This window comes from Syngnathus floridae, chromosome 2, assembly GCF_059516105.1.
Source record: "Syngnathus floridae isolate MCC-2025c chromosome 2, RoL_Sflo_1.0, whole genome shotgun sequence".
NCBI classification, from domain to species: domain Eukaryota; kingdom Metazoa; phylum Chordata; class Actinopteri; order Syngnathiformes; family Syngnathidae; genus Syngnathus; species Syngnathus floridae.
In genome coordinates this window covers 12,744,927-12,758,470 of record NC_142414.1, presented here as the reverse complement: position 1 = coordinate 12,758,470, position 13,544 = coordinate 12,744,927, and the positions used below count along the sequence as shown (strand labels likewise).

Sequence of the window (13,544 nt, the reverse complement as noted above, 5' to 3'; positions counted from 1 at the left end):
GTGCTTAGCAGGTTTTTTATAGCTTGTATGAGCACCATTTTTTTTTAATGATACACAACTCTTAATAAATAATTCAATATTTAAATAAGGGCTACAACAGATGACTTCAAAATACATAGTAATACAAGTAGAAAAAAAATCGACATCTTTATAATCTAAAGTGCTGGTAAATTTAATGATTTTTTTTACGCTGATTCTGAATTGACCCTCATTTTCTCTCATGAACATCATACATACTACTTAATATCTAATATAAGAATATTTTAATAATAATTATGAATAAAAGGTTAGGTTCAGAAACAGGTGGATTTTTTTTCTGAAGCAATAAATTATAACTCATCGTGTAGTAGATTTCAGGTCACTGTTTTTACATTTTAATAAAATATTTCCTCATCAGTATAATCAAGTAGCAGATGGCGGCAGACAAAATACATATCATAGGCTATATACATATATACATACAGATGACTCCAAAACCTCTAGCACTCTGACATTTCTTTTAATAGCCCAGTGAATTCCGTCTGGCAGCACTGGGGTGCAGACGGCGAGGCGCAGCGGCAGCCCGCAGGGCAAGCGTCGTCTATCAGTGTGACTGACAGGCTCGGAGATGCGCTCAGTCCATCAATAACGCCAAGCGGCCTGTCAACAGAACGTGTTAAGCGTTTGAGATGATATTAAGTGATCAGAGAGATGAAATCCAGGCCCAGGTGATTGGCTCTACTACCTCCCTCGGTGAAAGCCTCAGTTGTGAAGTGTGCGGCAATTAACTTCAGGAGATTGTTTGGTATGCATGAGGGAGCTGCGAAAATGCATGTGATTCTCAGGTGCAATGCGAGGTACGCGAGAGAGAGAGCGAGCGAGAGAGAGATGGCTGTGTGTGAATTTGCCTAAAGTGCTAAATTAAGCAGCGCTTCGTTTTAGGCGTTGCAGCACAAAGCAATTTGCTTCTCATCCGTCGTCGGATTTGATGAGATCAAGCAAGTCTTCTTTTTTCCTTGACGCCATGCTTGTTTTCTTTGCCCTTCCCTCAGGCGCCACATTGTGCAAGGATCTCAGGTTGTACCTGAGTAAGTGCTTCACACCCGGCTCAGTGGACAGCACACTTCAGCAGGTCATCCGAGAGAACCTTTACCTCCGAGCTGTACCTTGTAAGTCACCCATGATGCTCTTCATCTTGCCTTCAATGTATGGTTTGTTCTTTACGCAGCACCTTTTATATATAGGCCTCATTTCTATTCGGTTCCTTTAAATAGTGCCTGAATGGATGAGGAAAAAAATGCGGCTGAAATGTAAGCGTGAAATGAAAATAAAAATGTCAGGAAAATGAGAATTGAGTCTGCAGTAAGTTCAACTCTTTACAAAGATGGTCTTGCTTTCCTCTTTTAGCCTTTCTCTTTTGCTTCCATGCTGAGTGAGTAGAGGTCACATCTGCTCACATTTGTTGCTCTTTGTTCCAGCAAACAATATATCCTGTCCAAAGATAGACCTCTGGTCACCCACTTTTGAGACCAATCACTCTGCCCATCTGTCTGTCAGTCAATTTCCTAATGCTCCTAAATACAGTACATGGATTTTATTTAGAATTAGCAAAAAAAAAAAAGACTCCTACAATGTTTGTACCTGATGGCTTGTTCAGATCAATTAATCATATCACACCAAAAATAATAGAAATGCCATTAAATTAGATTGCGGCCAAGAACAACATCGTCATTTGGGAACATTAGCGTGGCAACATTTTTTTTTTTTTGCACCGGGTTTATTCTCAGAGGCTGTCTCTCGCCATTCCAGTCATCAGCCACCGCTCTGGGCTACTTCTCTTTCCTTCTTTTGGTGTACTGTCTGTAAAGCTGCGTACAAACTAACTTTCTGTAAGCCCCTTGAGAAAGAGGTTGCACAAGCCGTGTAATTTGGATGCTCATAAATGAAATCATGTACAATGGCAGCCAAAGGCGGCTTGTTGTCGTACATCTGTTGCCATGTTAATCCCCTCTAATGTATGACGTCACTGGAAACAGCCGAGGGATATAACAGACGACTTTGTTTTTTCCCCTCCCCAGTTATTTTCCCTCCTATTTAGCGTGTCATTTTGGGCCCATTTAGGTAGACAAGACGGACCACCTAATGTGCCAGAAGTCTTAACCTATCTGTAAGAACAGGGCGTCTTCTAATCCTCCCCGTTAGGACAGGAAGTAGGTCATGTGACGCAGTCTGCCGCCAATCATCATGACCAAGCTCTCCCACCACTCGTGTGCCCAATGTGGCCACATATCAGAATAGAGCTCTAGCTGACCCTACCTCGCCTACAAACGCTTTCCTTTAGAGACAACCAGGCAGGTCGAGCTCCTTGAGTAGTGCGTAGGCCTAATCCCCTGATCTGTTGACATGACACCGTAAGATACTGTTGTTGTCATGCCGATACCATGTGTGCATGCACACACGCATGCTCTCCTGATCTTGACAGCTTGAGAGCTGTCACGAGCACTCGTAATGAAGTCACATTTTCTTGGATTCTCCTCGAGGATGAGGCTACTGGGCTTGATGTAGCTGGACTTTGATGATGAGGATTCGTCACTGGCTCCTTGTGGCCCTCTTCGGGACCTTTTGTACTGTATGTTGCTCCTCTTTTCAATTGACTTTTAGTTTCATTTACGCTCTCACAAGGCAGTGCAGTGGATAAGGAGGTAGTAAGGGTGCAAAATTACAGGAATTGTTTGACACTTTATATTGCAATTAACAATCCAGATAAAATTGATGGTTGACTCTTAGAGAGAAAGAGAGAAATAGAACTTTAATTTGTTTGGGGAAAATATATTCTTGTGTAATTTGAATTAAAAAGTTGTGTCTTGACATACAAGTGCTCCAACATATGAGTTTGTTGAGTTATGAGTTACATAGATATATATCACCTGGATTTAATTTAATTTTATTCTAATGGAATCCTCCTATTGCCTCATGCTGCCACACATTACATCCATATATAACCTGACAAATTTCATGTTTTTATGTGAGAAATACGATGATATAACGTAATACATTTCAGGGTTTCTCATAATTTTGTGATTAGTCATGTAGTTACGCCAGTTCAACTGGATCTTGCATGGGTACTCTGGTTTTCCTCCCACATTCCCAAAACATGCATGTGGGTTCATTTAAGGCTCGAAACAGTCCATCAATGCGAATGTGAGAGTGAATGGTTGTTTATTTACACATTATGTGTTCCCCGCCAGCTCACCTGTGACATTAATAAAGATAAGCGCTCAAATGAGAATGGATGGATGGAATGCTCACTAAAGTCTCACAAGTAACTAGATAAAGGATAGAAAAGGCTTGCCATCCTCCCGAGTATCTTGATCCTGTTTGTTTTTTTCAACGTGTGCTTCTTGTACCTTTGTGCTATTTAAAGAACATCTCGTTTCTTGAAGGCTTGTCATAAGACAACGTGCTTTGATCCAGGAAATAGCATTCCAAAGCCGCCGTGCATAAAAATGGAAATGAATGACAGAATCAAGCAAATGAATGTTACGCTACAAATAACCTCGAGGGGAAATGGGCCCCGGGAAGGTGTCTGTTGCGAACTGGTGTTATGTAAGGAAAATGGTGGTGACAGTGGTGCTTTGAAATACAAGTTACCTAAATTCGTTCTGCGACTCAAATCGTCTTTGTCTCTTGAAACAAATGGAAATGACATTAAATACCAACACAAAAAATCCCCGAAATAAACATGTTTAATTTGGTTTTGTTTAATAATAATTTTAGATAATAAAGCTTAAAGTAATACGATCATTGAATAGAATATAAGGAATCATACAGTTTGTGGAGCATGATTCAATACTTCAAGTCAATTAATTGTGCTGCTCCTTCTGCTGTTCCTGTCTTGGCCACCAGAGGGCAGTGTGATACATCTAGACCAAAACGACAAAAGAGTGACTTAGTAAGCTGCAATCGTACCCACAACAGCTTGGAGTCTCTTTTTTGAAGAACAGTTTGATATTATTGTCACTTGAGTTGAAATGAGAGCTTGTCTCTCCAAAGTTGGGTCACTGGATTTGCTTTGACCTCACCGTCTATGGCCTAATGTGCTTTTGTGGACAGACGCAGACATGCTTTTCCAGGTCCACATCACAACAGAAAGCTTTTTGTCAAACTCTTTTGTTGTCATTTTCCGTCTGCGACCTCAGAGCAGGTAAACTTTTTCCCCCCCTCCCCATCGCTGCGATTTACACGCCCGTTTTCAACGCAAAGTCATTGTTTCAAGGCCCTTCGCCGTCTCGCCTTTCCGCCATAAAAGACTTTTCTAATTACAGTCAGAGATTGGAATCACCATTTTCGTATGCTGGTGAGCGAGACAGCGAAGGAGAGCCTGTGGCCTTTTCAACTGCGCCGTTCGTCATTAGCGGTTTGTGTGCGGTGAGCTTGACGGACAGCTTTGTCTGCTGGTTGATACGGGTTTTTGTGTAATTACCTCGTCAATCTCTATCGCACTCCTGTCCCCGAGGATCGGCACGTAGCATCCGCAGGGACGGTCAGGCGACGGAGAAGATGTCAATAATCCATCCCGAAAGTCTTCCCGGACTCTCCCCGCAGGCACTGACATGCCATGTGGATCTCCTCAGAGGGCGCATAGATAATGAGTGCCAGACTTGCACCATATCAGCTGGAGACGTCGAGTTTGTCCGGAGGGGAGGAGCGGGATTATTCACATGTCAGATATCGTCATGGGGATTTGTTGTTGAATTTGAACCCTTATATCCTATTTGGGTCAAATTTTACCCATTTTGAAAGTTGGCAGTCATAAAATATCAGTAAATGTCATTTTTTCACCTTGGCATTTGATGACCTTTCCTCAGGTGAACGAGACGCGTAGTACATTACACCTTCCCTTTACCCTCCAAAAAGGATTTTTCATCCATTTATTAATGGAAGAAGCCTTTTCATATATTTTAAAAACAAGCACATATGGACGTTACTTCCTAAGAGCAGAAAACAATCGTGATACATTCTGGAAGATGAGCCAGAATATAAACATTATAATTAGCTACAGAATCAGCAGGTGGATCAGGAAGAGTGTTAATAAGCCCGAGGGCAGGGGCAGACGGAGATAACAAACGCCTTGTGTTGCACATTTCCTCAGACATCTTTCTCTCTCATCCCTCCTGATCTCCCATTTCTCCTTGAGTGCACCTTCTGTTGCAGGCAAAACTCAATGGGGCACAACATGAAAGGCACGAACATAAATTAGGGAGAAAAATACTTGCTACTTTGCGGACAGAAATTAATCATTGGTATGTACAGTATAGTTATTTTGTGGGCACAAATATGTTTTTTGTGCACGTTATCAAATGATCATTTCCTTCACACTTTTGACCTATTTTTTTAAATTAGTATTTTGTGCGAGCACAGAACCTATTTTGAGCAAAAAAACAAATTGTATTTTGTTGCCATAAATTATTTTTTTATATATGCATTTTGTTATACCTACTTTATGGACACAAATTGGGATTTTCTTCATGTACACGTTAAAACTATTTGTGGACGCAAAATATTTTGTTGACACACATTTGTATTTTGTATGCACTTTTGATCTATTTCATAGGCACAAATTTGTAATTCTTTCGCACGGTATACCTATTTTGAAGACAAAAAATAGGATATTGTGGGCACAGCCAAATGGTGTACGTTATGCTGACTTTATGGACACAAATTAGTGCAGTAAATTGCCAGTTTGTTTGCTTAAATCTATCCTTCGACATAATTACAGCATGTGAGTACTTTACTGCATTTTTTTCCCATTTGTTTTGATTTTTTCTTGCAAATAACGTTTGCTGGGAGAACTGGGAATTTACAGTTAGTGCAAGTCTTCTTGCTACCACACAAAAATAGCTTTAGTACGACTGGTCAGATAGATGATGATGACTACAGTAATGTTTGTGTGTCCAGTGCACGTGTCCACCAAGCAATGTATGCGTGTGTGTGTGTGTTGCCAAGTTCTTACTTTCTGTGCGACGAACTGCTCCCAGGACAGCGGCGCATTAATCACTTTTATTGGCTGCCTGGGTGTTGGGCGCCAACATCAGATGTGCTCCCGTGGGAGAGTGGGACACACTCAGGGTGATTTTGTCTCAGGAGATAAATGACTCTATGGAGGTCAATCAAGGTGTATAACAGGTGGAGGTTTTTTTCCATCCCAAATTTGTCTGTCTGCCCGATGTAAAATGGCACAATAAAGAGTTTGTTTTGGCACCTTACCTCAGTGATCTTGTAATGATGTGGTGTTGTTTCTTTGCTCTGTTTCAGGCCAAGGTCAACAAGAATCAATTGTGATAACAGATCATTGATCATCCGAGTGCTCCGTCTTTGCAATGGCAATAGAAAGACTTTCACAGTGCCTCATTAATATTTCATTCAATTCCTATCGATCTTGCAGAATCAAAAGGCCTTGCTAAATGAATTGCCTGCACCATCAGGAGCCTGAACAGCACAAAAGTTTTGTTTGTTGATGACTTTGCTCTCAATCCGAGATTCGTGACAAAAACAGTGCTACGATTTGGATTGGTTGATTGGTTTTGACCACATTTGACTAGTTAAAACAATTACCGTATTTTCCGCACTGTAAGGTGCACCGGATTATAAGGCGCACCTTCAATGAATGGCCCATTTTAAAACTTTGTCCATATATAAGGCGCACCTTCAATGAATGGACCATTTTAAAACTTTGTCCACATATAAGATATATACATTTGGCCCGCGGGCCGGACTTTGGACACGCCTGCTGTAGTGGGTCAATATTTGTCCATATATAAGGCACACCTGATTATAAGGCGCACTGTCGGCTTTTGAGAAAATTTGAGGTTTTTAGGTGCGCCTTATAGTGCGGAAAATACGGTACTTAGACAGACTGGACTTTGCATTGGGAAAAGACTTCTGAAGTTCTGAGAAGTGTCACACCCCATACACTCAACTCGCTAATAAAACTGCTTGAACTGAGATTGCGGGTGGTGGTATACATGGTGAGCAGAGAGCAAATATATGCTGGGGTCTGGCTTTGGAGGAGGCTTTGTGAAGCTGATCATTATCGTACATGTCTGCATTCTAAAATTGGGAAAATGAGGACGAGAAGCAATGTCTCCAAATGTGTTGATGAGGATTTGCTCACTTGTATTTCAAATGTAAGCAAAGTGTCAAGCCAATCAAACCTCTATGAGTTACAAACATGCTTTAGGGACTATTTATAGCTTGCTGAATCGCTGTTTAGCTTAAACACTGAGGTCAGTGGCTTTGCTATAATTTATGACCCTCGGATAAAAGCACGCAGCCTTGATTAATTGGCAGATCATCCACTTAAGAGCTTACAGCGTTTCCAGCCTCGTTGCTTTGATGTACGACTTCATATTTCATGTTTTCTTCCTTTCCCAGGCACGACCAGACCGCCTAGAGTGGGAGAGATCCCCGGGACAGACTATAACTTTGTCTCCATTGAGGAGTTTTTTTCTCTGGAGGAGTCGGGAGCGCTGCTGGAGAGCGGTAAATTTAAAGGTAGACACAGTGGCACGCGTCATTAGTCACATCTCAAATTGCTTCGTGTCAGCACGATACAACATTAACATTTTATTAATTAAATAGCAATATGAGCATCACAGAGGCAAATTGCTGAACTAGTGGTTAGCACCTGCGCCTAACAGAAACAGTTGGCCTTCCTGCATGGAGTTTTTATGTGGTTCCATGTTTTTAACAAAAAGAAAAAAAAAATGCATATTATAAGCAGCAGCCAAAGTTGAATCATTTGGTGGCTTGGAGACGAAATGGTGTGTCAGTCAGTGAAACAAACATGCATGTTATGTTTCTTTCAAATTACAGCTTTGATTTCCCCCTCTTTTATTTAATTTTAATTTACTTCTATCATTTCAACCATAGCGTTCTTTAAATAACATAATATAATGTACCATTTTATTATTATTATTATTATTATTATTGTTTTTATTGAAAAATTGCAGTCAATGTTTACTGTCGCCACGGGCTGGCTAGAACCCACCGCAGAGCAAATGTTTGACACGCCTGTTTTACCCTACAAAAGACTAATGAGAGACGGGAGAAAGACTGGCATTAACCCAAGGTTAACTTCAGTGTGACAAACAAAAATACACAACTTCAAAACAATGTTTTGTGTAATTATGCTAAAATGGACTAATCAGTGTTTATTTATTTTATTTAAATCAGGTGACTGATATTTATCTCTGCATTGTGAGTTAGGCAAAAGATGCTCAATCATTTGTTTTATTGGTGTGACATTGCATTGCATAGTGTTCATTGGTAGCTTCAATTTTGCAGACGCCCCGCGGGTTCCACCTTTGTAAAGGCTTAAAATGGTCGCGTGTATTAGCATCCATAATTTATGAGCATTTAATGGGAGCAATAAATTATTCGCGCCTTACCTGCCTCACATGTGAAATTGACAGATAGATTGTTTGAGCTAAGAACACAAGGCGAGTAGCTTTATGCCACTTCATAACACGTCGCCTGGTGTTGACATATTGCATTAAAAGGTGACTCTTTCTTCAGAAGCGTTAACACATCGTTATAGAACTCACTGTAGTGGACTTTATTTGGTCTCATAGCATCCATTATATGATTATTTACAAATATACTTGGTTAAATTTTAAGTCAATCTTCTAGTTTGAAATTAGAGGTTTGATAGCTGTTTTTATGTTACTTAGTCAGTGAGTCAGTAACTTACTGAGTGAGTCAGTGAGTCAGTCAGTCAGTGAGTGAGTCAGTCAGTGAGTCAGTCAGTCAGTCAGTCAGTCAGTCAGTCAGTCAGTCAGTCAGTCAGTCAGTCAGTCAGTCAGTCAGTCAGTCAGTCAGTCAGTCAGTCAGTCAGTCAGTCAGTCAGTCAGTCAGTCAGTCAGTCAGTCAGTCAGTTCCCACTTAAAGTATCCTGTCAAACTAAACATAAAACCAAAATAATCATATGTGTACTTAACTAAGCACCAACTAACTTACAAAAGTCATCTAGCTCAGTACTAAGTCCAAACACTGCAGACAGGATACCATTGTAGTGTAAAGCCCTTAAATAATGGATCTGTGAACACAAAGGTTGCAGTCACACAAATAGTTCCATATGTCTGCTTTGTAGCTTCAGAAATGGTGTCACTGTTGATTTTTATTTTCAGTATATGCACATGACTCCAACTGCGTCTTGCCCTGTTTTTCGCAGGGAATTACTACGGTACACCTCGCCCTGTTCACATCAGCACAGAAAGCCCCCCCATCACCTACCAGGAACACCGCAACCTGCTCAGGAACTTCCGCACGCGCAGCAAGTCGCTCAGCAACCTGGAGAAGGCTGCAGCCCAAGCCGAGCGTGTTGACGATGACCTGGGCCTCCCGGGTAAGTATCAACAAAGAGTCACAAAGCATTGCTGGCCGGTGGGATGGCTGACCTACATTTACAACCTCAATCATGTTACAGTGAGATACAAATGATCTATTTTACTTCTTTTTCTTGGTTCTGATGATTCTTTTCACTTTGACTTGCGTGCACAAATTTGATCTAGATGTTTGATGGCAATCACTCAAATCAACTCACTTGACAACAAGCGACAGTTCAGCAAAAAGTGAACAACTGATCAAAAAGCTTTTTAATGCCACTCCTAGCTAAATTTAACTGTCAAACTAAAAATAAAAGAAAGAGAATTACATCTTGTGTATTTAAAACAACCAGCGCTTAGTCTTTCATTCCACTAGCTTAATGCTGATGAGAACCTAGGTTGCGGTGCTTTGTCCCTTTTAGCAACCTTTGTAGCAATGGACTGAAAAGATGGTCCACTAATATACTAATATCACTAATATCAGTGCTGTACTGATAAGTTGAAAGAAGACTTGTTTGCAAAACTAATTAAACTGTGTTATATATGTATATATATATATATATATATATATAGAGAGAGAGAGAGAGAGAGAGAGAGAGAGAGAGAGAGCTTGTCCACATTATTATTTCTATAGTTGAGATGTAATAGCGGTGGTTTTAGTTATGCAAATCACCACTAAAGGCCCAAATACCAAAAGCACAACCCGCTACCAGTGATGATACAGGGCTCCTTTTATCATACAAGCGTGCTTTATATTGAACCACTCTAAAAGTTCAATTGTACAACCCGTCGCAGTAGTTTCAGTGTGCGTTTGAAAGGAATCAGTCATTAGTGCGATTAGCATGCTCTAAACTCTCAGTGGGGTTGCGGCTTCATCGATTGCTGGACTGGCTCCAGAGCAAGGTCAGGCTGCCCTTAGGACAAGTAAGCATAGCACTAACCAGATAAATCCTGCACTGCCGTGATGGAGACTGAGGAAAAAACGTAAAATGAAAGGTCATCAGATTGTGTAATGTCGTTATGGCTCCAGAATTTATTGCTGGTTCTTAATTTTTTATGTTTATTGTACATTTGATGGTTTATAGGTTGAGCCCTGCAAATCAGGGGAGGACGGTAATGAAGGGGGGGTTACTCTATTTCGGGGAAATTCCGGGAAGTACTCATCTCATCCCATCTCATCCAAGTCTGCAAATGACTCTGAATCGATTATTAATAACATATGCCCAATTGAACGGGTAAATTAATTCTGACTCATTTGTGAACAGCACACATGTACGTATATCTGTATATGTTTTATCCTAAGCGAAAAATTACTAATATTACTGTTGTTTACTTTGTTTCTTTAAGTAGTTGTGAAAATCTGATTGGTTTGTGTCTGGATGACTGTATCATACTTCCCCCCGGTGGCCAAGCCACATAAACCAGAAGGAGGTGCAATGAATTTATCTGCAATCTGATCTGCATTATTCAATTCTTTACTTTCTGTTTAAACATGTGTTATTTTTCCTATTAAAAAAAAAAAAACACAAGTAAACATTTTTCTTGTGGGTTCTGGAGAAGCTGGAGCAGGTTATTGACAATCTTTTCAGTGGGTGAAGCTGAGTTGAGATTGAACTGTTTTGACTTAAGTGCATGGTCACGGAATTTGTTGTTGATAGTTGTCTCCATACATCGATTTATACATGAAAATGTTTTTTTAACTAATACAATGGCTGAGTAGTGTGTGGTGGTGCATGGGATGGCACTTTCGTGATGGTCATGCATAAAAGTGTCAATTTGGATGTGGTCCAAGAAGAAGAGAGTCATCTCCTCCAGCTTGTGCTGAGTCATCTTTTGAACTCAGAGTAAGACTGTAAGGATGGGTGGGCCAGTGCCGACCTGTGATCAACATCGTTCAGGTCCACCTTGGAGCTCATGGCTGAAGGACGTCTTAAAGGGCAATTAGGAAAAAAATTATCTTCCTTGTGAGTGGTATACATGCAAAGTCACACATGCTGCCTCCTGAGAGGGAGAAGGAAATTGACAGAAATGCTGACCTCAGGACTTGCAGAAATGCCAGCATCGGGGCATTGCTCTCCTTTTCACCATGGGATGCATGTGGTTGATGACACGTCACCTTTCAACTCATTTTTTTTTTCTTGACGTCCTACAGGAGGACATCGCTCACCGACAGGGCGCCGGGCATCGAGTGGTGGGGTCGCTTGCGTCCTAGAAAACGGCTTTGTGGGCAACAGGGCTGTAGCCAGAGGGAGAGACGTGATGGCGGATGACTGGGAGCAGGCTTTCAGCGACCCGGGAGACTCTCACTATATGGAGTCAGTACTTTCACGTCCTCTTGTTAGCAAAAAAATAATCAAGTCAACCCTATTGGAAATCACACAAGATACTTGTGACCCGACTTGAGAGTTGTTGTTTTTTTATTTTGCTGTGAATTGCAAACTACGATATGAGTCTTGCATGGAGGCAGTGAACTTTTCAGTTTTTGCTTTAGGTTTTGCTAATTATAATTGCCTTTTAAGTGACTGATATTAGACCACAAACAGTGGAGCAGCACATGTAGACGACTAATACAACAATACGCTCAAGCATATATTATTTATCCTCTGAGAAGAATATCATTATTACTGCAGCCTACTGAGAAGCTGAGATCTGCTCCCTACAAATCCTTTTTTGGGGTTTCTAATTTTTTCCAGAATTTTTTTTTTGCACGCATCCTTAATTTCAATGATTATCAGACATGGAGGCAAATGCTCCTTGCTGTAAATTCTTGTGTGTGTTTTTGTGCCTCCATTGTAACGATGATTCTTTTCATTTCCTTTCCCTTTTGTCTCCAAAAGCCACAAGAGGACCAGCTGGCAGAGTCCTCGAGCTCCAAGCAGGGAATCGCTCTACAAAAATGAATGTGAGCCACTTTTTATCTTTCTTTTGTTATGTCCTTACAATTTGTACGCATCATTATCGGGACAGCGGTAGCACGTGTCACCACAGAGCAGCTTAAACGACGCTACATATTTGTCAAGTACGGAAATAACAGCCACAGCCAGCTGGTTGAAGTCAAATGAGATGGAATGAGCTTTTGGCTGAACCGGGACGGCTGAGTGATTAAGGCCGAAAGCTCGGCATCCGTGGCATTTTGCCAGGCTCTTCAACTAAGGCTGGCGGCACGGTCGACATTTTTTCTTATGCCATTCATCACATGACTCACTGCATAAATCGAGTCAGTATGTCTGGTAAATTTCCTAAAATTTTCCAATAAATTTCCAAGAAAATTTAAGATGAAAAATTTAGAAACGACAGTGACACAACCCCCTCCCCACACTTCGGGTTGTATGTTTGTCGTCCCATTATTTTGCAGATTTTGTTTGCTCCAGTTTAGTACTGTTTTGTTCAGCCTCCTGTTTATTTGGCATGTAATTCTACTGTAGATCACTAGATGGCGACATTTTTCTTTGAGACTAAATTTGAAAGAAAAATGAAAGCACAGTATTTCAAGATCAATCTAGTTTTGTTTGAAGATTATTGATATGTCAGATCCTCTTCAATCCTACTTGTTAGGATTCTACAGAAGTGACGACTGAAAGTTCATTTTGTAATGTACATCTGTTGGCATGACTATTAATGTATATTGTGTGATTGTTGAGTAAATTAGTCTGGAAAACCGATTTGTTTCCTGTAACTACAAATGCAAATGAACTATGTACTATGTATGTTCACTGTATTCCAAATAGGAAAATCTCATTACAGATCAATCAATCAATCAATCAATCAATCAATCAATAGGCGGAAGGAATCCTGAAGCAAACAAACAAATCCGTTGAATCGGATTACAGGGGAGAACCGTTTTTGAATTTCCATCCGTAGGTACAAACGTGAGTGTTTGTCAATATGTGCGCTGTGATTGGCTCATGGCGACCAGTCCAACGAGCACCGCACCTCTCACCCAAAGTTAGCTGAGTTCGGCCCCAGCTCAGCCATGACCCTGATGAGGATAAGTGCTATGAAAAATGAATGGATGGATGGGCTCATTTTAAGTGCAAGTTAACTTAGTCAACTAATTTTGTGGAAGTGCCATCTGGTGCACTTTGACTGTCTCTCCTCCCTCACTCTTAAAACCTGTCAACAACTATTAAGTCGCACAAACACAACTCAAAGTGTTTTATTGCTCTTTTGCGCCAGTGC

The 13,544-nt window shown here is 40.8% G+C and overlaps 1 protein-coding gene across 6 annotated transcripts in view; it reads left to right on the top strand.

Moving 5' to 3' along the window:
* magixb (MAGI family member, X-linked b) overlaps window positions 1-13,544 on the top strand; it is a 37,930-nt gene that overhangs the window by 12,340 nt on the left and 12,046 nt on the right. For all 6 annotated transcript variants that reach the window (XM_088369358.1, XM_088369357.1, XM_088369355.1 and 3 more), the window contains exons 3-7: window positions 1,032-1,148; window positions 7,414-7,533; window positions 9,212-9,385; window positions 11,518-11,680; window positions 12,203-12,267. In XM_088369358.1, coding sequence (XP_088225484.1) covers window positions 1,032-1,148; window positions 7,414-7,533; window positions 9,212-9,385; window positions 11,518-11,680; window positions 12,203-12,267 — 639 coding nt within the window. The remainder of the gene's footprint in view (window positions 1-1,031; window positions 1,149-7,413; window positions 7,534-9,211; window positions 9,386-11,517; window positions 11,681-12,202; window positions 12,268-13,544) is intronic.